The following is a 27,480-nucleotide window of genomic DNA, read 5'->3' as shown; positions in this document are numbered from 1 at the left end:
GATGGAAGGTCTGTCTCTCTGTCTCTGTGACTCTGACTTTCAAATACATCAATAAATCTTTTTTTAAAAGCCACACACACAAAATCAAGGGGCGGGCATTTGGCAGAGTGGTTAGGGTGCTGCTGGGGATGCCTGTGTCCCACATGCAAGGGCCTGGGTTCGAGTCCCAGCTCAGCTTCTGAGCCACCTTCCTGCTGATGGGCCTCCTGAGAGGCAGCACATGATGGCTCAAGTGCCTGCGTCCCTGCACCCATGGGGGAGACCCGGACTGGGCTCCTGGCTCCTGGCTCCAGCCTGGCCCAATCCCTGGCTGTTGTGGGCAACTGGGGAGCGAACCAGAGGGTGGGGTGGGCTCTCTCTCTCTCCTCTCTGGGTCTCTCTGCCTTTCAACTGGATAAAGAAATGAACCATGATCCTTGAAACAAAAGGGACGCTTGCCTGGAGACAGAAGAGGGCAGCAGAGCAGAGGGCAGCGGCTCGGAGAGGAAGACGCTCGGCTGGCTTCAGAGCGGAGGGAGGTCAAGTCCAGGATGCCGGCAAGTCGGCCCCAGCCAGAGGGCAGGGAAGCCCCGTCCTGCAGAGGCCCAGGCCGAGCCACCCTGCCGGCCCCTGGATTTGGGCCCGTGAGACACATTTCTGACTTCTGCCCGCTGGTTCTGTGAGACAACAAAGTTCTCTGTGTGTTTAAAAGATTGATTGATTGATTGATTGATTGATTTGAAAGGCAGAGTGACAGACAGAGGAGAGAGAAATTTCTCCATCTGCTGGTTCACTCCCCAAGTGGCCTCAAAGGCCAGGGCTGGACCAGGCCAAAACAGGAGCCAGGAGCTTCCTCCAGGTCTCTCATGTGGGAGCAGGGGCCCAAGCACGTGGGCCGTCTTCTGCTGCTTTCCCAGGCGCATCAGCAGGGAGCTGGATCAGAAGTGGAGCAGCCGGGACTTGAACCAGTGCTCTAAGGCAGGATGCCAGCTTGCATGCAGTGGCTTCACCCACTGCGCCACAACCCTGGCCCCAGTTCTGTATTTTAAAAGCCACTGGATTTGAGTAATTTGTGACAACAACCACAGGAAACTAATACAGAAGCGGAAGTCGCTTGCTTGCGCTCAATTGTCCGCATGACATTGGGATCTGAGCTGGGGGCTGGGGGCCGGGGGCCAGGACCCAGAGGCTTCCTCCTCCTCTTTTCCCTACCCCAGCCCCTTACCACCCCATCCTCCACCAGCCCGTCGTCCTGGGACAGGTGGTTCACCTGGGGAGCGAAGGGGACCCTGAGAAACGTGCTGAGTCTGTGCAAACAGAAAAACTCCCCAGCTGTTCTGTCCCAGCCCTAGGCAGCAGTGACAGAATCGTTGCGATGCCAGGGCGAATGGTCTGGACAGAAGAGCCCCCGGTAGGGGTTGAATTCTGCCCCCCGCCCCCAGTATGTTGCAGTCCTGCCACCAGCACTCGGAATGTGACCGTATTTGGAAATAAGGCTGTCATGTGATGTCTTAGCAGGAGGTCACACTGGAGTAGGGTGGGCCCCTTGTACCCTGTGACGTTCTTAGAAGACAGCCAAGTGAAGACAGAGACCCGGGGAGGACGCCCGGATGACAAAGACAGAGGCGGGATCTACGGCCGGGAGCCAGGGTGCCAGAGCCAGCCTGCCAGCCAGCCACAGCCTGGGGGGGGGGGGGGGGGGCGGGGCCCTGACCCCCATCCCCCACCCCTCCCGACGGTTCTACGGGGACAGCAGACCATGAGACAACAACTCACTGCTGTTCTAAGCCCCCCACTCCCCACCTTGGTCACAACAACCAAGGGCAACCAACACAGCTTCTAGGAATTCAAACCAAAAAACTTAGCAAAGGACAGGAGAGGACACGCAAATGGCTTTTACTGTGGAGACACTGACACGACACTGACTCCGGTCAGCCGCGCTGCGCTGCCGGCACGCCCAGACTTGTGGCTCCAGACCAGAAGCGTGGGCCCTGCGGGCTCAGTCTTAGGCGACCCCGCCCTCCAGATGTCACGTGTTGAAATCTTTCTTTAATAAGATATTTCCAGGTCTCCCGGTCAACATTCCTCTTTTTTTTTTTTTTTTTAAGATTTATTTATTTGAAAGACAGAGTGACACAGAGAGAGATCTTCCACCATCCGCTGGTTCACTCCCCAAATGGCCACAGCACCCCAGCTGGGACAGGCCACAGCCAGGAGCCAGGAGCTTCTCCCACGTAGGGTAGGGCCCGAACACTCAGACCGTCTTCTGCTGCCATCCCAGGCGAAGTAGCAGGGAGCTGGATTGGAAGTGGAGCAGCCGGGACTCGAAGTGGCACTTGGCGGTAGGATGCCGGCATCATGCAGGGGCGGCTTAACCAGCTGTGCCACCACGCTGGCCCCATGGGTTGGAGTCTTACCCCCCAAGGTCATGGTACAGGAAGTAGGTTTTTGGAAGGTGACTGGGCCATGAGGACAGAACCCTCGTGAACCGGCTTCAGGCCCTAGGTAGAGAGCCCCCTCCCCCCAGAGCTGCCTCCCCCTTCTGGCCACGCAAGCACTCAGCAGATGCAAAATCCCCCAGGGCCCTAATCCTGGACTTCCCAGTCTTGCAACACCAGGAGGAGTAAACTGTCCCTGTTCAGAAACCGCTCGGTTGTGGAATTTTGTACAGCAGCCCGAGCTGTGGGACAGACGGCCTCGTTCACCCGCTTGGGCTCCCAGCGGGCGGCCGCGGCAGCCTGGAGCCTCTCTCCTGGACTCCCAGCCTGCGGGAGGAGAGCCCGGAGGAAGAGCCTGCCTGGCAGCGAGAGGCTAAGACCCGAGGCTATAAGTACCCCAGGCCTCGGCTCAGGACCCAGGCCACGCCCCTTCTAGCAGGTTCTATCAGCCAAAGCAAGTTCAACCGGTCTCAGATTGGAGGGGAGGGGGGAATAGATGCCATCTCTCTCTCTCTTTCCACTTAAAAATTTTTTTATCTATTTGAAAGGCAGAGCGACGGAGTGACAGAGAGAGAGGGGTCTTCCACCTGCTGGTTCACCCCCCAAATGGCTGCAATGGCCAGGGCTGGGTCAGGCCAAAGCCAGGAGCCTGGGACTCTGCGGGTCTCTCACGTGGGTGCAGGGGCCCAACGACTTGCGCCGTCTTCCGCTGCCTTCCCAGGCCACAGCAGGGAGCTGCATGGGAAGCAGAGCAGCCGGGACTCGAACCGGCGATCCGGCACAGGACACTGGCATTGGTGCTGCATTTGCAACGCCAGCTTCCCTCTTCTCTTCTGATTTTCACTCCTTTGAGAGGCAGCGAGAGCAAGAGCGAGAGAGCTCCACGACCGGTTCCCTCCCTAAGTGCATGCCATGTCTGGCCAGACGGGACAGGGCTGAACCTGGGAGCTGGGGGCCCAATCCAGGCTTCCCACGCGGGAGACGGGAACCCGAACACCCGCTTCTTCCCTGCTGCCTCCCTGGGTCTGCGTGAACAGGAAGCTGGAGCCAGGGGCTGGGGCAGAATCAAACCCAGGCACTGGGATGTGGGACGCAGGTGCCTCAACAGGTGTCTTCAGGCTGGGCCCAGCGGCAGCCCTGAGCCCACCCCAGGACGGCCTGAGCTGCACACCTGCCTTCTACACATCGCCCCCATCCCCTTCCGCTCACCGCGTTGGCAAAACCAACACAGTGTGATGACACCCGGAGCTGGCGAAACAGGCGAAGATGCCTGATGCCGTGGCTCAGGTGGCCGGAAGCGGGCACAGCCCTTGGAGGGTCGTGTTGCAATCACCTTCAAAACGACGAGTGTAGCAAGGCTCTGTGACAGCGTGGAACCACTCGAGCAGGGGGGTGGGGGATGGGACGGGCAGGAAGTCCTGCCTGGCGGCATTGGTCTAGGTACCAGGGATGCCTGACTCCCCAGGAGGGCATGCCTGCGGCAGGAAGAAGATGGGAAGCTGGATCGGAAATGCCGGTTATGGCTTAAGGGGGAAAATGCGGGGCGCAACCCGCTGACTGCACTCAGAGCAGGGCCCATGTCCGTCCTCCCAGGAAGTGCGCGGGGACTTAAGCATTGAGAGAGAAGTTTGGAGCAGCGTTTAGCCTACTGCTTAAGATGCTGGCGTTCACGTCACAGCGCCTGCATTTGGTTCCCGGCTCCGGCTCCCGGCTCCGGCTTCCTTCCTACCGCTGCAGACCCTGGGAGGCGGCAGTGACGGCTCCGGTGACCGGGTTCCTGCCCCCCGCCCATGTGTGAGACCCGGGCCGCCTTCCTCGTTCCTGGCTTTAGCCCTGGCCCAGCCCCACCTGTCGTGGATATCTGGGGAGTGAACCATGGGTGGGGACTCTGTCTCTATCTCTTAGATAAATAAAAAAAGTAAGGTGAATTTATTTTGTTGTTTAATAGAATGGAGGGGTGGGCGCTGTGGTGCAGCAGGTAAACTGCGCTTGGGACACCCAGGCCCGGCATTAGAGCGCCCGCACCCCTACGTCTCATCCGGCTGCCTGCCAACGTGCGTCTGGGAGGCAGCAGGGGACGGCCCAGGTCTCGGGGCCCTGCCGCCCACGTGGGAGATCCACAAGGAGTTCTCGGCTCCTGGCCTCTGCCTGCCCCAGTCCTGGAAGTTACAGGCATTTGGAGAGTGAAATGGTGGAAGGTGTTGCTTTCTTTGCCTTTCCAATGTAAATCTATCAATCAATCGATCGATCATTACCACCTGAGCGGATTCAGATGTTTTTAAAAAATTTAAATCGATGCATAGTTTTTTTGTGCTACACATTTTTCATGAACTTCTTAAAGACTCCATCATGGCCGGCGCCGTGGCTCAACAGGCTAATCCTCTGCCTAGCGGCGCCGGCACCCCGGGTTCTAGTCCCGGTCAGGGCACCGATCCTGTCCTGGTTGCCCCTCTTACAGGCCAGCTCTCTGCTGTGGCCCGGGAAGGCAGTGGAGGATGGCCCAAGTGCTTGGGCCCTGCACCCCATGGGAGACCAGGAGAAGCACCTGGCTCCTGGCTTCGGATCAGCGCGATGCGCCGGCCGCAGCGGCCATTGGAGGGTGAACCAACGGCAAAGGAAGACCTTTCTCTCTGTCTCTCTCTCTCACTGTCCACTCTACCTGTCAAAAAATAAATAAATAAATAAATAAATAAAGACTCTATCATATCATAGATTTCAATCTTTTAAAAGACTTATTTATTTGTAAGAGTTACGCAGAGAGAGAAAGAGAGAGAGAGAGAGAGGTCTTCCATCTGCTGGTACACTCTCCAGATGGCCGCAACAGACAGAGCTGCACCGATCCAAAGCCAGGAGCCAGGAGCTTCTTCTGGGTCTCCCATGCAGGTGCAGGGGCCCAAGGACTTGGGCCATCCTCTGCTGCTTTCCCAGGCCACAGCAGAGAGCTTTACCTGCTACGCCACAGCACTGGGCCCCCTTTTTTTTGGTAGCAAAACAAATTTATCTTGGGGCCAGTGTTGTGCTATATGGGGTCAAACTGTGTCTTGAGACGCCCGCATCCCATATGGGCGCCCGTTCAAGTTCCAGCTGCTCCACTTCTGATCCAGCTCCCTGTTAATGTGCCCGGGAAAATAGCAGAAGATGGCGCAAGTGCTTGGGCCCCTGCACCCACGTGGGAGACGTGGAGGAAGCTCCTGGCTTCTGCCTGGCCCTGCCCGAGCCATTGTGGCTATTTGGGGAGTGAAACAGTGGATGGAACATCTCTCTCTCTCTCTCTCTCTCTCTCTCTCTCTCTCTCTCTTCTCCTGCCTTTCAAATAAAATGATAAATCCTAAAAAAGAACAAAAGCAAAGCAAAGAAGGAAGTGCCTGGCCCCAGACCACCCACCGTGGAAGTGCAGGAACAGCTCCCAGAGCGCCCAGCCCCCCTGCAGGTGACCTCCTCGAAGCCTCACCACCCCCACCACGAGTTCTCTAACCCCAGCTGAGCCAGGGTTCACTGAGAACTTACTATAGCCCCGGGCCCAGGGTCGCCCCCATCTAGCAGATGCACACACTGAGAGACAGGCAGGAGAGAACTTGCGGGTTAGGTCAGACTGGGCAGTGCAGTGGGGTGGGGGGCCCCTGCCTCGGCCTCGGGTTATTGAGCCTTACCAGGGCGTGCCTTGGTAAGAGGCTGCCTTGCAAAAGATGTATAGGGAATTTAGGAAGCAAAAGCTTAGGGCTGTGAACAGCAAGGTCCGGTCCCTCGAGAATGAGGCTCTCCTTTAGAATGGGCGGTGCAGGGCCCGGCTCCAATCCACAGGCCGGCACGGGCAGCTGTGGGAACACCCACAGTGGTGGTCCCGGCGAGGCATGGGCGGGGGCACACAGACTTGGCCTTGGTTTCCCGCCCTGCAGACAGATTTCTGTCTGGCTGGTTGGAGGCAGAAGGGCAACCTCAGTTTCCTCATCTGGAAAATGGGTGTGAGGTGGCTTTTGTTCTGTCCCTGGCAGTTGTGTTTACTCCCTGAAGGCTAGCTGAACAGAACAAGAGACGCTAGGAGGTGACAGGCCCAGCCTGGAACCCAGGGAGCCAGTGTGCGGGGCTGGGGGTGGGGCTCATCCTCAGGAGACCCCGAGAGCAAGCTGCCATCGCAGACCTGGCCCTGGCTGGTGACAGAGTGGCATTTTCTCTTGGGCAGGGGCAGCTCCGGGGAGAGGTGGCTCAGGGCTGCTAGTCCCTCTGCCAGACACCTGGGCTGCCCTGCTCTGTAATTGGCTGTCCGTGTCCACGCCACAGGGTGATACGATCTTCAGTCCACCGGGTGCCGGCTATGGGGTGGGCATTGGACATGTGGTGAAGACGCTCCCAGCCCACGTCTGAGTCCCCAGAGCCGCTGCCTGCCCCGGCTGCTGAGTGCGGCTCCCTGCCAATGCAGGCTCTGGGAGGCAGCGGTGACAGCTCACATGCTTGGGCCCCTGCCACCCACCTGGGAGCCCTGGCTGGAGTTCCGTGGCTCCTGGCACTTGGAGAGTGAGCCAGAGAACGGGGGCTTTCTCTCTCTCACTGTGTCTCTGCCTCTCAAATAACTAAATAAACAAATATACAAATAAAAAATCTTTCGGGGCTGGTGTTGTGGCATAGCCAGTAAAGCCACCGTCTGCAACGCCAGCATCCAATATGGGTGCCGGTCCCTGTCCTGGCTGCTCCACTTCCGATCCAGCTCTCTGCTAATGGCTTGGGAAAAGCAGTGGGAGATGGCCCAAGTCCTTGGGCCCCTGCACCCACATGGGAGACCCAGAAGAAGCTCCTGGCTCCTGACTTTGGATTGGCCCAGCTCCGGCCATTGCAGCCATTTGGGGAGTGAACCAGTGGATGGAAGACCTTTCTCGCTGTCTCTCTCTCTCACTGTCTAACTCTGCCTGTCAAAAAAAAATTTCAAAGTTTTTATTAATTAGAGAGACAGAAGCAGAGACACACAGAGAGGGAGAGGGCTCCCATCCACTGGCTCATTCTCGTTGCTTGCAATGGGCAGGGCTGGGCCAGGACGGAGCTGGAAGCCAGGAACTCAGTGCAGGTCTCCCATGTGGGCAGCAGGAACCCACTGCTCCAGCCATCGCTGCTGCCTCCCAGGTGCACGTTAGCAGGGAGCTGGAGCCAGGAGCTGGGGCCCAGTCTTGAACCAGGGCACTCTGATGTGGGATGTGGGCATCTACACTGCGAAGCTACATGCCTGCTCCAGTGAGTTCATGGGGGAAGTGATTCACCGCTGAGTTTAACTCATGAAAAATATAATGGAGTGGCTTCCTCCTAATTGTTTCACATCTCTAAGAATACTCTCAACATGAGTCAGACGGCAGAGAACCTGGAAGGCAGAGTTCTGCTTATTTGAAAAGCAGAATTACAGAGAGAGAGAGAGAGAGAGAACTTCCACGTGCTGTCCACTCCCCACATGCTCCCAACCACAGGGGCTGGGCCAGGGGCCTGGAACTCAGTCCGGGGCTCCCAGGTGGGTGACAGGGACCCAAGTGCTTGAGCACCTGCTGCCTCTCCGGGCGCACGTTAGCAGGAAGCTGGAGGAGAAGCGGAGCAGCCGGGACCCCGCGCAGGCACTGGGATCCAGCACGTGGGCGTCAACCCCTGCCCCAAGTCCCAGACGCGGCGATCCGGCCCTAACCCTGTGGGGTCACGTCTCTGAGGGACAGCTGTCTTCCGCTGTGCCCACTGCTGCGTCCCCAGGGTCTGGAACTGTGCCGGGGCACACCCCGAGCTCACGAGTGCCGGCACCCTCAGGGCCAGGTCTCTTAGGACACTGGATGGCACGGCAGAGGCTCCACCTGCGCTCTCCTCCCGCTCAGGGGCCGGAGGGAGGCGGCTGGCACCGGGCAGGCCCTGCACTGGGGGAGGGAAGCCAGCAGGAGGAGGAGGGCAGCGGAACAGGGGGGCAGCCTCACCCCATCGCACTCTGGCCACGCCCACTCCTACCACAGGCAGGGCCCAGGCGGCGCCACGTCCCTAGCATTCCAGGGGCTGGGTGGGCCCCACGGGACTCCCTCATGGTCGTGAACCGAGTGTCACCCTTGCCATGTCCGGCCTCCCCTGCACCTGCACGAACACGTGCCACAGGTGTGCCTTGTGGCTGCGTGACAATCGCCTGGTGGCTTAACCACCACAACCATCTTGTCTCTGCTTAGAGTCCGTGGGCTGGGGATGCAGGAACTCAGCTCTGAGTCTCCGTGGCGTGTGCCGTGAGAGGGTGGGCGGAGCTGATCCGACAGGGCCTGTCCCTGGCGCTTCCTCACCGAACGCCTGCCTCCAGGTCCTGGGCGGTGCAGCCAACACCAAGGCCAAGGCCGCCCGGTCTCCTGCGACCTGCCCTTGGGACTCAGGTAACGTGGTATCCGCCACGTGTTCTTCTTAAGGGGGGGACAAAAGCCCATGGACTTCCAGTGGGGGCGGGCGGCACGGCCCCTGCTGGTGTGCAGAGCATCCCCACGCGTGTTTTAAAACCACAGTGGCGGCCGGCGCCGCGGCTCAATAGGCTAATCCTCCACCTGCGGCGCTGGCACACCAGGTTCTAGTCCCGGTCGGGGCACCGGATCCTGTCCCGGTTGCCCCTCTTCCAGGCCAGCTCTCTGCTGTTGCCCGGGAAGGCAGTGGAGGATGGCCCAAGTGCTTGGGCCCTGCACCCCATGGGAGACCAGGATAAGAACCTGGCTCCTGCTTTTCGATCAGCGCAGTGCGCCGGCTGCAGCGGCCATTGGAGGGTGAACCAACAGCAAAGGGAAACCTTTCTCTCTGTCTCTCTCTCTCTCACTGTCCACTCTGCCTGTCAAAAAAAAAAAAAAAAAAAAAAAAAAAAAAAAAAAAAAACACCACAGTGGCAGGGGAAAAGCTCCCAGGCAAAGGCCTAGACGGGAGCCGGCCTGGCTGGCGCAGGCGCTCACAGGGGAGCCCACGAAGGGACAGGGAGAGGGCCGGGGACGATTTCCTTGCTGGACCTTTCTTCTGCCAAGAGCCGTTTGGATGTGGATCATTCACAGCCCATGCACACGGATCAACTTACAAATTAGCCTGTTGGGGGCTGGGTGGTGGCTCACCGGGAAAGCCAACACCTGCGGCACTGACATCCCATGTGGGCGCCGGTTCAAGTCCTGGCTGCTCCACTTTCCATCCAGCTCCCTGCTACGGCCTGGGAAAGCAGTGGACGACGGCCCAAGCGCTTGGGCCCCTGCACCCACATGGGAGACCCAGATGGAGTTCCAGGCTCTTGGCTTAGGCCCGGCCCAAGCTATTCAGGGAGTAAATCAGCAGATGGGGGTTGTGTGTGTGTGTGCGCGCGCGCATGTGCGCATGTATGTGTGTCCCTTTCAAATAAAACTAACTCAATAAAAATTAAAAAGAAAATGACTCATAGAACTGCTGAGAGGCTGCCAGAGAGACGGGACCTTTCGGGCAGACAGACAGACATCACGTGGGAGGCCTGGGCCCTGAGCTTCTCCACGCAGCCTCCCCAGCTTGCTTCAAGGGGCCCCCACATCCCAAAGGACTGTGCTTCCGTGTCAGGGTCCACAGCTGTGGGGGAGCGGCACCTGAGGGACCTGGCTTTCACCCCACCCCTAAGCTCGAATGCAAACCCTGGCTCCTCCCACCCAGCCAGCGGCTCTGACCCCTGCCTTCCTGGAGCCCCACCCCCTCAGCTGCCCCTGGATCCGCTGTGCTCTCTCCGACCCCAGGTACTCCCGGGCACCCCTGTGCCTCGCCACGGTGCTCCCTAGGGGTGCAGCCCTCAGACACCTGCGTTTACACCCGGGCACCCAGCACACAGCCTCAGGGGATCTGAGTTTCTAAATACCAGCCCCCCCATGACGTGGGTGAGAGTCCCGCGCTGGGGTTAGGGAAGCAGCTGATGGATGTTTCACTTTTCTTCACTTCCTTGCTTGTGAAAGCAGATGTGCTAATGGTCTTCGGGCTTGACAAACCAGATTCATGAGGCCTGTTCGCCTCCCGTGGAGACAACTGTCCATGGCAGTGTGTGGACTGGGACAGTGGTCCCAGGGTGACGGGAAGGCGTCTTCCCCAGGGGCTGGAAGGCACCGCAGCCAGGGCTGCTCTGCGACCCCGACCCCGACCCTGACCCGCGCGAGGGGCCGCCCGCCGAGTCTGCAGCCGAGGGCCGCCTCTCACCTTTGCTCACTCCAATTCCCAGCTGTCAAGAGATTTGCTTTTCAAAACTAAGCAGTGTGACTGCAATTAATTATCACAATAAAGGGAAGAAAACCCGACAGTCTGGGGAGCTGGAAATGTACATTTTGGAGGAAAAAAAAAAGGGGGGGGTGCGAAATAGGATAATTAGCAAGAGGAACTTGAGATGTGGAATTTTTGCACATATCACCTCCCTGGACACAGACATGAACATGTGCTGTGTGGATGGCGTGGCTTCCCAGAACCGTGCGCGCGCACACACACACACACACTGCACAGATATGCACAGGCAGTGCCGAGACACACTGCCCACACTCACCAACATCCCTGCGCACCAGCACCAGCATCCACACTGTGCAGGAGACACAGACACCCCAGCCACACACACACACACACACACACAGAGCCATACACACATATACATTGTTCATGCAGATATGCGCGTAGACACCTGCACACATAGGGACCCACACGCGGAGGTCTCTGATGCCCTGTGGGGAGTTCCAGAAACTCCGGGAGGAAGAAGGGGCGTTCTAACACACGCAGACACAGCAGCGCGAAGCGCTTCCTACAGGTGCGCCTGGAAAGCAGCGGAGGACGGCCCAAATCCCGGGCCCCTGCCACCCACGTGGGACACCCGGATGGAGCTCCAGGCTCCTGGCAGCCCAGCTCCGGCCATTGCGGCCATTTGGGGAGTGAACCAGCAGATGGAAGACCTCTCTCTCTCTCTCTGTCACTCTGCCTATGAAATAAATTTAAAAAGAAAATAAAGGAAGATGATTACCTTGGGCGTAAGCACAGGCACACGCCGGTGACCCCCAGCAAGGCCAAGGCCACTGTGTGCTCCGCCTGCACCCTCTTCCTGCCTGCACACCGCGGATGGCACAGGAGTGGGCCACCGGCAGAGCAGGACCGCGCCTCATCCCCCCGTGTCGGCAGCCTCTCCGGGGACCCTGCAGGACACAGGCTGGGTACAGCACACGGTGGGTGCCACGTTCCCTTTAGTTATTGCTGGGTGAGAAGTCAGCTCCACGGCCGGGGGCGTGAGCGGTCCCAAAGGACAGCTGCTGTGGGGCCCACGTGTGGCAGGTGTGTGCCACAAGGTGTGAGCCAGAAGGTGGAGGGGGGAATGGGGAGTTAGTCGAAGGCCACAGAGCTTCCCGTCTGCACAGTGAACACTTTCTAGGGGCCTGTTCCTCAACATTGCAGGTAAAATCACAGCTCAGAACTCCGCCTTCCAACAGTTCAGAGGGTAGGGTTTGTACTGTGTGTGTCACCAGAATTAAAAAAAAAAAACCTTCAGGGCTCAACACAGCCGTTTTTAATTTCTCACAACTTTTTTTTTTTAAGTAGATGCAGAGAGACAGAGAGCGCCTATCCACGATTCATTCCCCAAATGTCTGCATGGCTGGGGTCAGGGCTGGGCCAGGCAGAAGCCAGGAGCTGAGGACTCAATCCAGGTCCCACGTGGGCGGCAGGGACCCAAGGACTTGAGCCATCAGCCGCTGCTCCCAGGCTGTGCACGGTCAGGAAGCCGGAGTCAGGAACCAGGGCCAGGCATCAAACACAGGCGCTGTGGGATGCAGGCAAACCCCGGCCTCTCCTTCTCCCAAGTCCAGGGGTGGCTGGGCTCATCTGGGCGGTTCTTCTGCTCCACTCACCTCTCAGTAAGGGATTCTCGAGGCCATGCTGCAAAGGAGCATGGGGGATGAGAGATGCAGCTGAGCCTATCCCAGCCCCCACCCCAAATGTTCACAACAGCTGGGCCTGGGCCAGGACAAAAGCAGGAGCTGTCACCCATCTGGGTGGCAGGAAGCCACTTGAGCCTGCTGCCTCCCATGGTGCCCCTTTGCAGGAGGCCGGAATCAGGGGCAGAGCCAGGATTCAGTCCCAGGCATCCTGATACGGGCTGTGCGTGTCTTAACCACTGTGCCAAACGCGCCCCGCTCCCCACCACACCCAGTGTGTATCTGATACTCACAGTACACGACAACTCAGGTTAGTCACCTCTCAGGTCAGCCACAGGTGCTGGTGGCTACTATATACCACGCGGCATAGTCCCGGATCTTAGTGCTACCTGCGCCATGACATGGACGTGGAAGACAGCTCCACCCAGACACGTCAAAATGCCAGGACAGGCGTGTGGCTCAGACTAAGCTACCGCATGGGATGCCTGCATCCCGTACTGCAGTGCCTGGGTTCAAGTAGCGGCTCCAATTCTGATTCCAGGTTCCTGCTGACGTGCAGCCTAGGAGGCGGCAGGTGATGCTCGGGTGGGTGGGAGACCTGGCTCGAGTTCCCGGCTCCCGGCTCCCGGCTCCCGGCTCCCGGCTCCCGGCTTTGGCTTGGCTCAGCCCTGGCTGTTGAGGGCATTTGGGGAGTGAACCAGTGGATAGCAGATTTGTTTCTGCCTTTAAGTAAGTGAAAATTAATGAATTAATTTAAAAAGAAAAGTGAAAATGTGGGGGAGGGGCGGGAATGTGTGTCAAGAATTGGCAAAACAAGCATCAGCAGCTGTGACTGCCGGGCTGGACACGCCTCCAGTCCTGGTGCAGGGAGCAGGTGACTGCCGGGCTGGACACGCCTCCAGTCCTGGTGCAGGGAGCAGGTGACTGCCGGGCTGGACACGCCTCCAGTCCTGGTGCAGGGAGCAGGTGACTGACGGGCTGGACACGCCTCCAGTCCTGGTGCAGGGAGCAGGTGACTGACGGGCTGGACACGCCTCCAGTCCTGGTGCGGGGAGCAGACACGCCTCCAGTCCTGGTGCAGGGAGCAGATGTGCAGGGAGCAGGTGACTGACGGGCTGGACACGCCTCCAGTCCTGGTGCAGGGAGCAGGTGACTGACGGGCTGGACACGCCTCCAGTCCTGGTGCGGGGAGCAGGTGACTGACGGGCTGGACACGCCTCCAGTCCTGGTGCGGGGAGCAGGTGACTGACGGGCTGGACACGCCTCCAGTCCTGGTGCAGGGAGCAGATGTGCAGGGAGCAGGTGACTGACGGGCTGGACACGCCTCCAGTCCTGGTGCAGGGAGCAGATGTGCAGGGAGCAGGTGACTGACGGGCTGGACACGCCTCCAATCCTGGTGCAGGGAGTAGATGTGCAGGGGGCTTGGGTCCCGGGAGTGCGCGTGTGAGACTGCAGGGGGCCAGTGGGTGTGTCTGTGTTGGTCTGTGTGGGCCCCCGGGGCGCCAGGGCAGCTGAGTGGGATCCCCATGTGTGTGGAGTGCTTGTGCACATGTGTGGGTGGGTGTGCACGAGGGTCAGTCTGGGGCACTAACACACACACACGGCTCTGTGAGCAAGAATGGGACAAATACAGGCCATGCTGCGGTGCTCACACTTAGGAAAACGTTCGACGACAAATCCCCGTCTTTCCCTCTCTGTCGCTCTGCCTTTCAAATAACTAACTATATTTTTGAAAGGGCGTGTGCGTTGTGGCACAGCCGGTTAGGCTGCTGCTCAGGACACCCGTATTCCATATGGGCACTGGTTCGAGTCCCGGCTGCTCCACTTCCAATCCAGCTCCCTGCTAATGCTCCTGGGAAAGCAGAGGAAGATGGCGCAAGTGCTTGGGGCCCTACCACTCGCGTGGGAGACCCGGACGGAGTTCCATGTTCTTGGCCCAGCCCTGAGTGTGGAAGCCATTTGGAGAGTGAACCTGTGGATGGGAGAGATCTCTCCCCGCCCCCTGCTTTGTAAATAAATAATTTTAAAAAAGATAAATAAAAAGCAACCAGTTTAATAAAGCCTTTGCCCTACTCTGATAACATCGCTGGTGCCTAGCCCTTGTTTTGAAACAAATTCAGACAGTGTGTCACTTCACTAGTATGTCAAGTGCTAGTAGTGCGCACACACACACACACAGGTGGGCCTGTTCAACACAACCAAAAGTTTGGAGAAAGGGGATCCCCAGGGGTCGTGCGGGGGGGAGGTGGGCAAGGCAAGGAAGCTGCAGCATCTCTGGTTAGATGTTGGAGGGAGGGCAGCCTGTGGAGAGGACCGAGAGTGACCTCTAGGGGCCAAGAGTGGCCCAGCAGGATGGCGGGACTTCTGTCGCTGATGCTGCACACCTGGGTGAGCCTGGAGTAGGATGCCTGCCCCCCCCGCCGGGGGGGGGGGAGCACCCAGTCTGCCCGACACCTTGCTCTTGGCCTTGAGAGATCCTCAGCAGAGCAAGCGCAGTGGCTTTTTTCTTCTTCTATGATTTATTTATTGATTTGAAAGGCAGAGTTACAGAGAGGCAGAGGCATAGAGACAGAGAGAGAGAGTCTTCCAGCCACTGGTTCACTCCCCAGATGACTGCAACGGCTGGAGATGGGCCCATCTGAAGCCAGGAGCCAGGAGCTTCTTCCAGGTCTCCCACGCAGGTGCAGGGGCCCAAGGACTTGGGCCATCCTCCACTGCTTTCCCGGGGAAAAGGAAGCCTCTTCAGTGGGCTTTTGCAACACAAAACTGTGCCATAATAAGCGCACAGCTTTTTTTTTTTAATTATTATTAAAGTTTTCAATTGAAAAATACACATAACATAAAAATTAGCATATTAACCATTCCTCACTGGCCAGGGGGTTGAAGTTGGGCGCAGGCGTTCACCCCAGGTCTCCCAGGTGAGTGGCAGGAACCCCACCGCTGGAGCCAGCACCTCCCAGGGTCTGCATTAGCAGCTGGAGCGGGACTCAAGCCCGGAGGTGCCCCGATCTGCTGCGCAGGCATCCTAACCAGCGGCTTACCCCTCTGGCCAAACACCAGCCCCTCCCTCCTTTGTGGAGCTGAGTGAGGTCCTGCGGAGTGGCTGCCGCACACCCTGTGGGCGGGCTGTCTGGTGGACACGTGGGCCGCGTCCACCTCTCGGCGAGAGTGCGTAGCGCTGGAGGACGGGGGTCCGTACATCCTCACCTCTCTGCTGCTACACACTTTTGATTTGAGGGCAGACGTCTGAGCACGGTATTCAGGGTTGAGAAATGTATTGTAAATGCTTCAAGCCACGCGATACCAGGCCTGGCATTGTGGCACCGTGCGTTAAGATCCCAAATCAGGGTGCCTGGTTTGAGGACTTGGAGCCAGGCACTCTGATGAGGGGTGCAGACAAAAATCCTCCTGATTTTTCAGATCCAAGATAATCCTATATAGGGGCCAGTGTTGTGACACTGCAGGCTAAGCCTCCGCCTATGATACCAGCATGCCATATGAGCACCAGTTCGAGTCCTGGCTGCTCCACTTCCAATCCAGCTCCCTGCTAATGAGCCTGGATAAGCAGTGGAACATGGTCCAAGCGCTTGGGCCCCTGCCACCTACATGGGAGACCCGGATGAAGCTCCTGGCTCCTGGCTCCAGCCTGGTCCAACCCCAGCCATTGTGGCCATTTGGGGAATGAACTCGTGAATGGCAGATTTCTCTCCGTCCCTGTCTTGTGCTGTCTCTCTGTAACTCTGCCTTTCAAACAAACAAAATAAATCTTTAAACATGTCCTGTATACTCATTTGGTACTTGTATAGATAAATACAGAGAGTGGGAGATGCATCGACATTAACGCCCCAGCTCTCTGCATCTGGCTTGGCCACGCTGCTAGGCCGCTACCTGCCTTTGTAGCTCCGTACAGCCTGGTTCCCAGGGCCGCGGCATGGCCATGCCGGCGATCCCAGCCCGCGACCTCCTGGGGGAGCTCAAGATTCCTGTGTCCATCCCCCACCCACCCACGGGGAGCGCAGGCGGAAACACCCTCTGAGGACAGCACGTTCCGCCTTGTGTTCTCCAAGCCCTCGGGGATCTCTGATAGATGTCGGCAGCTTGCCTGGCGTCTCCCTTCCACGCGTTTACAGAAAACCCCACAGAGCGAAAGGCGGGACGTGGTGACGTCAGAAAGGGCCGCAGGCATCAGCTTCGCGGTTCAAACCCCGCGCATTTCGTGACTTTCCGGGAGCGTCTCCTCATTTGACCCCTGCCTGTCACCCTTGCCCATCTGCCTGTTCTGGGGTGGTCTTTTTACTTCGTATTTTTTATTTAGTGGGCATTAGGCTTTTGACCGTAATGTAAATTAAAAATACATCATCTCGGGCCCGACACCAGGACACAGTGAGTAAAACCACCGCCTGCAAAGCTGGAATCCCCTGTGGGCGCTGGTTCAAGTCCCAGCTGCTCTATTTTCCATCAGCTCCCTGCTAATGCTCCTGGGAAAGCAGTAGACGATGGCCCAAGTGCTTGGGCCCCTGCACCCACGTGGGAGACCTGGAAGAAGCTCCTGGCTCCTGGCTCCTGGCTTCAGACGGGCTCAGCTCTGGCCGTTGTGGCCATTTGGGGAGTGAACCAGCAGATGGAAGACCTCTCTCTCTGTCTCTCCCTCTCTGTCTCTGTAACTCTGTCTTGCTTTTCTTTTCTTTTTAAAATCATCTCAAAATAACAAATAAAATGGTAAGTTTAATATATAAATAAAATTGAAAAAAAAAAACTGATGACGGCCCCCACCTCCCCAGGTGCCTCCACCCCTCCCCCACCCCCTCTCCCACCCCCTCCCCCAGCCGAGGGCCCCTGGACATTCTTTCCTCCCTGCAGACTCCGGGGGGCATCACCTGAGACCAGGGAGAGGGTCTCGGGGAGGCAGCCCAAGGGTGGGGCGGAGAATGGTGCACCTGATTTGTGGATGGGGGGGGGTTCCTCAGGAGCCCCTCTGCCTGGGATTGAAGTGACACCTTGACAGCAGGGACTCCATTTTGGAGCACCTGAGACTCCATTCTGGGAAGGTCCCTCCCCCCCCCCCCCCCCCCCGCTGTGAGACTCTGGTCTGAAACTATGATCTAAAACACTTGGACAATAGCAGTCCACTACACCACACTTGGCAGGGCACAGAAACCCCCAGCATGATCGCTCAAGCTTGGCAGTGGATAGGCTGCACCTGGGTTAATGATACAACTGTAACTTGTCTATGTCCTACATATGATTAAAACCGATACCTGGATTAACGTCAAGATTATAATTGGAATTGTTAAGATCGTAACTGGTATTGTCAAGATTGTAACTGATACTAGTTTCGCATAGGTTTTAGGTCGGCTTGACCCGGTAACCATGTATTCCCCCCGGTCCTAGCAACCATGAGTTCCCCTCCCGATTTTGTGGTTTCTGCCTTTATAAACCCTGTTGCTTTGGGCTTCAGGGTCGAGAGTTCTTTAGGGCATGAGCCCACTCTCCACCGCCGGCAATAAAGGACCATCACGTTTTATCAATGTGTGGAGCTGCTCTGTTTACTCTCGCTCAGGTACAACAGGACCACCTGTTTCTCTCTGTCAGGCACAGCCCGACCTCCCAGAACCTTTCCAGCGCCTACACCCCGCCCTGCTGCCCTGAAACTTTGGGCACAGCAACTTGGGGTTCTGACCACAGCAGTATTCGGCCCGATGCACAAGGCCCCAGAGGAAGACGCTTCAAAAAGTTCATGGGAGATGAAACTGAATGATGGGTTTAGGAGCAGACCTTTGGCCCAGCAGTCAAAGATGGCCGCCTTCCACACTACAGCCGGCTCTGCTCCCGCCTCGGGCATCCGGCCAGTGTGCACCCCGGAGGGCGGCAGGCGATGGCTACCACCCACGGGGGAGACCCGGTTGGAGTTCCCAGCTCCCAAGTTCAGTCTGCTGCAGCCATGGCTGCTGTGGGCATTTGGGGCATGAAATACTATATGAAAGATCTCTCTGCCTTTCAAACAAATAAGAATGAATCAAGTTTAAAAATACGAGTTTATTTTGGTGCAAAATTCCATGCAGTTTTCATAAGTATGATGAATTTTGCATTTTCACTTTCTCCTTAAAAAACATTTATCTAGGCCGGTGCCGTGGCTCACTAGGCTAATCCTCCACCTGAGGCGCCGGCACCCCAGGTTCTAGTCCCGGTTGGGGCACTGGATTCTGTCCCGGCTGCTCCTCTTCCAGTCCAGCTCTCTGCTGTGGCCCGGGAGTGTAGTGGAGGATGGCCCAGGTCCTTGGGCCCTGCACCTGCATGGGAGACCTGGAGGAAGCACCTGGCTCCTGGCTTCGGATCGGCACAGCGTGCTGGCCGTAGCGGCCATTTGGGGGGTGAACCAACGGAAGGAAGACCTTTTTCTCTGTCTCTGTCTCTCACTGTCTAACTCTGCCTGTCAAAAAAATTTATTTATTATTTATTTGAAAGGCTGAGTTACAGAGATAGAGGGAAAGACAGACAGAGAGAGACATCTCTTATCTGCTGGTTCACTCCCCAAATGGCCGCAATGGCTGGGGCTGGACTAGGCTGAAGCCAGGAGCCTGGAGCTTCTTCCAGGTCTCGCACATGGGTGTCAGGGACCCAGGTACTTGGGCCATCTTCTGCTGCTGTCCCAGGCTCATTAACAGGGGGCTGGTTTGGAAGTGGAGCAGCCACAACTCCAACCAGTGCCCATATGGGATTCCAGTCTCTCAGGTGGCCTAACTCACTGCATCCCAATACCAGCCCCTTTGTATTTCTTTAATGGCTAATTTTTCCCCCAGAACATTAGTTGACAACATGCTGAACACTTGTAAAGTGGGTGTATCCAACGACATTATTTTGAGTCAAAATAATGAGTCAGTTTAAGTAGAAACTATTGAACACCCACAGTTGGTCAGGAGAAGCTGTGAAGCACGGGGGATACTCTCCACTGAGAGAAGCCAGGGAGTCGACTCTGGAGACATCCCCAGCGAGCTTATGTCCCTCAAAGCTGTGTGCCACCCAAGGCCAGTGCCTCCCTCACTGACCCCAGTTCTGACTACACCGTGTCACTGAGCGCAGGAGGGTCGTCAGCTCACTCCTGCCTTCTCGCTCAGAGTCTGTGGGCTGGCTGGGCTCAGCAGGGCAGTTCTTCTACTCCCACGTGGCGTGGCCTTGGCTGGGGACACTCCTGCTGATGCGTTCAGCTTGAGCCCAGCTGTGGTTGGAATGTTCCAGAGGGCTTCAGCTCACCTCCACGTGGCCACTGTCTCTACCCAGGGTCTCTCCAGCAGTGCAGCAAGACCCCTTGACGTGGCCACTTGGAGCCCTACGAAGGAGGAAGCCGAAGCCGCTGCCTCTTGGGCTTTCAAGTCCCTGCCTGTCCCTTCTGCTGCGGGTCCCAGGCTGGCCAGGAGACTCCACCTCCTGCTGGGAAGAGCAGCACTGTGGGGGGATGGAGGAGCCACTGCGGCTGCTCCCACACATTCCCAGGCCGTCTCCACTTCCCCAGCCTCCTTCCCTACCCCCTCGAGGTCTCTTTCTTCTTTTTTCTGATCACTACTTGTCACCATCTTGATGATGTCATTCAAGAAATATAAGCCCCCGAGAGCAAGGGCCACGTAGGTCTAGCTCACCGCTCCATCCGTGCCTGCAACTGCGCCCAGCACCGGGAAAACTGACGCTGAATTAAAGCAGCGAGTGAGCCCTGGGAACCGACTTCAGGTTTCCCTGGGGTTGTGGGGAGTGGAGAGAAGCGAAGGCCTCGGTGTGTAGCTACCCCTGGGGAGGCACAGGGAACACAGACGGGGCAGGAAGGAGACAGACTAGGAGCGGGCAGTTGACACAGCAAGAAGAAAGGCAGAGAGCGGAGCACTTTCCAAGCGATGGTCCTCGGGCTGTCCTGGTCACTGTCCCATCTCCAGGCCCAAGCAGCCGGGGCCTGGCACACAGCAGATGTCCAGGAAGCATGGTTTGACGGCTGGGCAAGAATGCTTGGAAACCACTGCCGTTGAATTTGCTTCCCTCCGAGCCAGGGTGCGCATTTTTCCTTTAGCGGCAGACGCCACATGGCTTGGCACCGCACTGGTCTTTATTTAAAATTTGGATATTTTGCTCATCAAAATATTATGGAATTTTTTTGCATTAATTTTGATTTTTTTTCAAATAAGATATTAACATATTTTTCTTATTACTGCGTTTTCTGGCACTTTCTTCAATTTTGCACCAAGGCCGGAGCCTTCCTCATTCCCGGGCCCTGATTCTGACCAAACCGTGTCATGGATCGCGGGCGGGTCCCACCACATTCCTGACTTGTTTCTCACAAGTATGTGGGTTGGCTGGGCTCCGCAGGGTGAGCGAACTTTCTCCAAGACTTTCACTGACCGCCCCCCCACCCCACCCGCCAGGCTCCCCCTCCCCTCCTCACCGCAGTGAGTCATCAGGGGCTGGGGACTCTGAGTCCCGTGGGGCCAGGCTTGGGGCTGCCACCACGTGGCCTGCTAAGTGTGGGTTGCATCAGCTTCCTCCCCCCCACCTCGCTCTGCCTCGAGCCTGCCTGGCCGTCCGGCCGGATGCACTGCGGTGGACACTCAGGAAGTACCTGCACGGAGCCGATGACATGCTTTGTTGTCCTTTCTTCCCCCACGTTTTGACAATCTGAGAGCAGGAAGGGCCGCAGTCGATGGCACCCACAATCACTGAGAGCAGGAAGGAACTGAGACTCAGCTGTCACGGCCTGGAAGTGGCCCTGGAAGCGTCCCCCTGGGAGGTGGTGGAGGCCGGGGGCAGAAGAAGCCGGCGTTCTGGGGCTAGCTGGGTCGACTGATTTCCCTGGTGGTTTCCACTGATAACATGTGCGCCAGAGTGACGGAGCAGACAAACCTATGCTTTTATTTTTAAAGGATTTTTATTTATTTATTTGAGAGGTAGAGCTATAGACAGAGGGAGAGATAGAGAGGGAGATCTTCCATCTCCTGGTTTACTCCCCAAATGGCTGCAATGGCCAGAGCCAGGCCCATCCAAAGCCAGGAGCTTGTCCCGGGTCTCCCACGTGGGTGCAGGGGCCCCAGCACTTGGATTATCTTCCGCAGCTCTTCCCGGGCCACAGCAGGGAGCTGGATCGGAAGTGGAGCAGCCGGGACTCGAACCTGAGCCCATGTGGGATGCTGGTGCCCCAGGCGGAGGTTTAGCCCACTCTGCTACCTCTCTAGTTCCTAAAACCTGTGCTTTTTAATACGTTTACAAAGAGCTCTTTCAGCGACTAGAAATAGACTCCGGGTGTGGGTGTTTGCTGAAGCAGCGCCGTTGCTGCCTGGGACGCCCGCACCGCCCTGTATCCGAGTCCCTGGGCTTCAGTGTGGCTCTGCTTCTGATCCCAGCTTGCCTGCACCCTGGGAGGCACCAGGCGACACCCTAGGCCCCTGGCTGGAGTTCCCAGGTCCTGGCTTCAGCCTGGCCCAGCCCTGGCTGCTGCAGGCATTTGGGAAGTGAACCAGCAGATGGAAGCACGCACTCTCTCTGTCAGTCTTTGTCTCTCTCTGCCTTTTAAATAAGACAGAGCTGGGACTGGGGCTGTGGCACAGGAGGTTAACGCCCTGGTCTGCAGTGCCGGCACCCCATATGGGCACCGGTTCGAGTCCTGGCTGCTCTACTTCCGATCCAGCTCTCTGCTATGGCCTGGGAAAGCAGTGGAGGATGACCCAAGTCCTTGGGCCCCTGCACCGGTGTGGGAGACTTGGAAGAAGTTCTTGACTCCTGGCTTCGGATCGGCGCAGCTCCAGCCGTTGTGGCCATTTGAGGAGTGAACCAGCGGTTGACAGACCTCTCTCTCTCTCTCTGCCTCTCCTCTCTCTGTATAACTCTGCCTTTCAGATAAATAAATAAATCTTTGAAATTAATAAATAGGCAGGCGCCATGGCTTAACAGGCTAATCCTCCGCCTTGCGGCGCCGGCACACCGGGTTCTAGTCCCGGTTGGGGCGCCGGATTTTATCCCGGTTGCCCCTCTTCCAGGCCAGCTCTCTGCTGTGGCCCGGGAAGGCAGTGGAGGATGGCCCAAGTGCTTGGGCCCCGCACCCGCATGGGAGACCAGGAGAAGCACCTGGCTCCTGGCTTCGGATCAGCGAGATGCGCCGGCCGCGGCGGCCATTGGAGGGTGAACCAACGGCAAAAGGAAGACCTTTCTCTCTGTCTCTCTCTCTCACTGTCCACTCTGCCTGTCAAAAATAAATAAATTAATTAATTAATAAAAAATAAAAAAATTTTAAAAAATTTAAAAATTAATAAATAGGAGGGAGCTGCCGGAGCCTGGGTGTCCCCCGGGGCCGGGCTTCGGGCGTCCTGGTCCCCGGACCTCCTGCTCCCCGCCTGCGCCTGCGCGAGCCTCAGCTTCCCTCTTCTGGCTCTGGACCTGCTGGTCCCGCGGGCTGCACCCCGGGTTCTCGGCCTGGCTCTGGACCTGCTGGTCCCGCGGGCTGCACCCCGGGTTCTCGGCCTGGCTCTGGACCTGCTGGTCCCGCGGGCTGCACCCCGGGTTCTCGGCCTGGCTCTGGACCTGCTGGTCCTGCGGGCTGCACCCCGGGTTCTCGGCCTGGCTCTGGACCTGCTGGTCCTGCGGGCTGCACCCCGGGTTCTCGGCCTCCTGCCCGCCTTTCCCTTCTCTACCCCATCCCGCCCTCCTCAGGGCCTCTCCCTCCCTCCATCTCCTTCAGGGCTCTGCACGTCCATCTCCCTCTTTGTCATCAACACTTTTTTTTCTTTTCTTGCTTTTTAGTGTTATTATTTTTTAATTTGCGAGAACTTCCACCGGCTGCTTCATTCTCCAAATGCCTGCAGCAGCCAGGGTTGGGGTGGGGCTGAAGCCGGGAGCTGGGAACACACCCCAGGTCTCCCAGGTGCGTGCAGGAGCCCAGTTCTCCGAGCCACCGCCGCTGGGGATGGCAGGAAAGCCACGCTCCCTGGAGGGAGGAGGTCAGAGCACAGGGCATCCGGACAGTGGTTCAGGCTCGGGCTGTCACCGTGGGCCTCGAGCCCTGGCCAGGGCCGAACAAGGGATTGTGAGGGTGGCTTCAAAGCCAGTCTCTCCTTCCGTGTCCTCTCGCCCCAGCCAGCGGGGGCCAGCTCACATGCGACCCTCCAAGCAAGTGCAATTATGTGAGAGGTGGGTCAGGAGGGGACAGGGCAGGGAACTGAGGGTCCCCTGGCAGGGGTGGAGTGGCGGGCAGGGCAGGCCCTCGGAGGCCAGGCTGTGGACTCGGGGCTTGGTCCTGGGGTGAAGGTCATGGTGGGTTTTGCACTCAGAGACGTATTCAGGGCCTCCTAGGGGTCCGGGGAGAGCAAACAGTGGCCCCAGGAGCAGCTTGGGGGAGAGGTCCCCTGCCCCTGGGGGCCCCACCCCCTGACATCACCGTCCCATTGTTGCACCAGGCCCGGCTGACCAATAAGCTGCTGCTTGCTACGATAATGGGTCCTAGCAACAGGGTCTGAGCTTGGGCTAACAGGAAGAGACCCCACCAGCAGGGAGAGTGTGAGGGGAGAGGGAGAGCCTGCAGGGCAGGTGAGGCCCCCTCCCCTTCCCGCATGGCCCTCCCATGGAACCCTGGGGTGGGGGTGCAGAGGCAGTGGCTTCCAATCCCAATCTGGAGCCCCTCGGCCCTAATTCCACCTTCAAGGTCACGGACTTGTCTGCCCCTCGCTCCCAACCATCCCAGGCTCCCACCCTCTGCTCCCCAGGCTATCCCATAAGATGGGTGGGGGAGGAGGCCCGGGAAGGAGCAGGGCTCGCATGGGACAGGTGGGGGATGAGGGCAAAGGTCAGCAGAGAGTGGGGCAGGAGGAGAAGGGGAGGGGTGGGGAGGCCCATGGAGGAGACAGAGGGGGAGACAGGGACGTTTGGCCATGGCTTTTCAATACAGTGAAGGAGCCCAGGGCCACGGGTCTGAGATATCACCTGTCTCTTATGAGCTGGGGGGGGGGGGGGGGGGGGCGGGGGCGGGCATGCTTGCCTCTCCCCCAGGGCTGTCCGCAGGGCTGGAGAATTCTGGAGGCAGCCGGCCAGGCCTGAGAGGAGGGAGGGCCAGGGAGCTCCGGGGTGGGGTGAGGAGGGAGGGATCTGTGCCGAGGCCATCAGGACTGGGGCTCCAGGAGATAGGAGGGGAAACTGAGGCCGGGGGTGGGGCCGGGGCAAGGGCCTGGCAAACGCTCCATGCCCGGGTGAACCTGACAAGGTCTTCCCATTGACCTTGGGTTCTATGGGCTGGGGGCAGGGGGTGGGGTGCGGTGGGGCAGGGTGATCCTGCTCCCCCAGCAGCCCTGCCAGGTGCGCAGGTTACCCACCAGGTAGGAGGAGGCCGCGGTGCTCAGAGGTGCCCAGCTCGGGCTACCGGGGACGCTCAGGCCGGGCACTGTGCCAAGCACTCTCTTAGGGCTGAGCGGCCCGGGTGGTTCGCTGCTGTTAGGAGTTCTTTCTTTCTTTCTTTTCTTTTCTTTTTTTTCCAAGATTTATTTATTTACTTGAAAGAGCTACAGAGAGACAGAGAGAGAGGTCTTCCATCCGCTGGTTCACTCCCCAAATGGCCACAACTGCTGGACTGGGCCAGGCCAAAGCCAGCAGCTTCTTCCGGGTCTCCCACGCAGGAGCAGGGGCCCCAGCACGTGGGCCATCTTCTACTGCTTTCCCAGGCGCATTAGCTGCGAGCTAGATGGGAAGCGGAGCAGCCGGGACTCGAACCGGCGCTCACATGATCCCATGGTCATGGTGGCAACTTCACCTGCTACGCCACAGCCACAGCACCGGCCCCTGCTGCTGTTAGAGCCCCTGTCCTCTGTCCACTGTCTTCGCTGTAGAGAGTGGGAAGTCGAGGCAGAGACAAGGGACTCAGCGAGTGTGGAGGAGCCGGGGTGTGACCCCAGGTCCCCTTCCCTGTCCCTTCGCGTAACCTACGGTAACAGCAGCCCGGTCCTGCGCAGGCCTGCGTCTGTCACGGGCAGGGCCCCTGCTCCAGGCACTGCAGAATTTGAGTCAGCACGAAGGGCGTGCAGCCCACACGATGAGCCCCTCCCTAATTCACCCCCAGGACCCTAACAGCGCCTCCCCCGGAGGGCGCAGCTCCCTCATCACACCCACTGCCCAGAGAGGTGCTTTATTTGGCTTGGGTCACACAGCGCGTTGATGGCAGAGATGGGGTGCGAAGGAGACCCCTCTCTGGTACCCAAAATGTACCCCGGGGTCCTTGAGGAAGAGGGAGCTGCCGGGGTGGCGAGGGCCTGGCCTCACCCAGTTCTCTCTCTCTCTCCCCCTCCCCCCGCCCCTGCCCCGTGCCAAGGCCCAGGAGCTGTGAACGGCTCCCCGTCTCCTCTGCAGACGCCCAGGACCACGGGTCCCTGACTCTCCCCGCGCCCCCCCTGCTGCCACGCTCTGAACCAGCCGGCACCATGGCCGCTTCCAAGTTGCCCGCGGTGGCCGGGGAGGAGGACACCACCATCCTCATGGCCAAGGAAGAGCTGGAGGCCCTGAGGACGGCCTTCGAGTCGGGCGACATCCCGCAGGCCGCCTCGCGCCTCCGGGAGCTGCTGGCCTCCTCGGAGAGCACGCGCCTGGAGGTGGGCGTCACGGGCGAGTCCGGGGCCGGCAAGTCCTCCCTCATCAACGCCCTGCGCGGCCTGGGGGCCGAGGACCCCGGCGCGGCGCTCACGGGCGTCGTGGAGACCACAATGCAGCCGTCCCCTTACCCGCACCCACAGTTTCCCGACGTGACCCTGTGGGACCTGCCGGGGGCCGGCTCTCCGGGCTGCCCGGCCGACAAGTACCTGAAGCAGGTGGACTTCGGCCGCTACGATTTCTTCCTGCTGGTCTCGCCCCGCCGCTGCGGGGCCGTGGAGACCCGCCTGGCCGCCGAGATCCTGCGCCAGGGCAAGAAGTTCTACTTCGTGCGCACCAAGGTGGACGAGGACCTGGCGGCCACGCGCACGCAGCGGCCCTCGGGCTTCAGCGAGGTGGCCGTCCTGCAGGAGATCCGCGAGCACTGCGCCGAGCGGCTGCGCGCCTCCGGCGTCAGCGACCCGCGCATCTTCCTGGTGTCCAACCTGTCGCCCACGCGCTACGACTTCCCGATGCTCGTGTCCACCTGGGAGCACGACCTGCCCGCCCACCGGCGCCACGCGGGGCTGCTGTCGCTGCCGGACATCTCGCTGGAGGCCCTGCAGAAGAAGAAGGACATGCTACAGGAGCAGGTGCTCAAGACGGCGCTGGTGTCCGGCGTCATCCAGGCGCTGCCCGTGCCCGGGCTGGCGGCCGCCTACGACGACGCCCTGCTGGTGCGCTCGCTGCGTGGCTACCACCGCAGCTTCGGCCTGGACGACGACTCGCTGGCCAAGCTGGCCGAGCAGGTGGGCAAGCAGGCGGGGGACCTGCGCTCGGTCATCCGCTCCCCGCTGGCCAACGAGGTCTCGCCCGAGACGGTGCTGCGGCTCTACTCGCAGTCGTCGGACGGCGCCATGCGCGTGGCCCGCGCCTTTGAGAAGGGCATCCCGGTGTTCGGCACGCTGGTGGCCGGCGGCATCAGTTTCGGCACCGTCTACACCATGCTGCAGGGCTGTCTCAACGAGATGGCCGAGGACGCGCAGCGCGTGCGCATCAAGGCCCTGGAGGAGGACGAGCCGCAGGCCGAGGTCAGCCTGGAGGCGGCGGGCGACAGCGGCGTGGAGAAGAGGGGCTCCGGGGAGGGGGGCTGCGAGGAAGCCCCGCTCTCCACCCGCCGCAAGCTGGGCCTCCTGCTCAAGTACATCCTGGACAGCTGGAAGAAGCGCGATTTGTCCGAGGAGAAGTAGAAGTGCGGCCCCGCCCCCACTCACCCACAAACCGCGCCTTAGCGCGAGCGGCAAACAAAAAAGGCCGATGTGGTTAAACCAGAGCTGCAATTGCTGGGGCCGGGGGGCGCCCGGTGTGGAGGGAGGCAGGTGGGCCCGCAGGGAGGGGGCCATCCCGAGAGGGGAGGGGCGTTGGCCCCCGGGGAGAGGGGCCCAGGGATCCTTGGGGGTGTCGCTGTCCCTTGTCCCCAGTGGCTGAGGGGGCACAGCCTGGACCACGGACAGGAGCCACCGTCAGGCTCCGTGGGTGGCAGACGACTGAATCCTGTCCAGGCACTCATGCAGCTTCAGTCTCATGTCCCTCCCTGAGAACCCAGTGTCCCCAAA

At 59.1% G+C, this 27,480-nt stretch overlaps 1 protein-coding gene across 2 annotated transcripts in view; it reads left to right on the top strand.

Moving 5' to 3' along the window:
• The window catches only part of IRGC (immunity related GTPase cinema), a 30,301-nt gene extending 3,022 nt beyond the window's left edge, over window positions 1-27,279 (top strand). Inside the window, exon 2 of one of the 2 annotated variants that reach the window (XR_009864455.1) lies at window positions 429-716. Coding sequence is in view for 1 of the 2 variants with exons in the window: in XM_062177218.1 (XP_062033202.1) it covers window positions 25,720-27,114 (1,395 nt within the window). In the remaining variant the exon portion in view is untranslated. Of the gene's footprint in view, window positions 1-428; window positions 717-25,610 lie in introns of those variants that run through there. The other variant, XM_062177218.1, reaches the window with a different exon arrangement.
• The last annotated feature ends 201 nt before the right edge of the window (window positions 27,280-27,480 follow it).

The sequence above is a fragment of the Lepus europaeus genome, chromosome 19 (assembly GCF_033115175.1).
Source record: "Lepus europaeus isolate LE1 chromosome 19, mLepTim1.pri, whole genome shotgun sequence".
Classification (NCBI taxonomy): Eukaryota; Metazoa; Chordata; class Mammalia; order Lagomorpha; family Leporidae; genus Lepus; species Lepus europaeus.
This window is presented reverse-complemented; position numbering and strand designations above follow the sequence as displayed.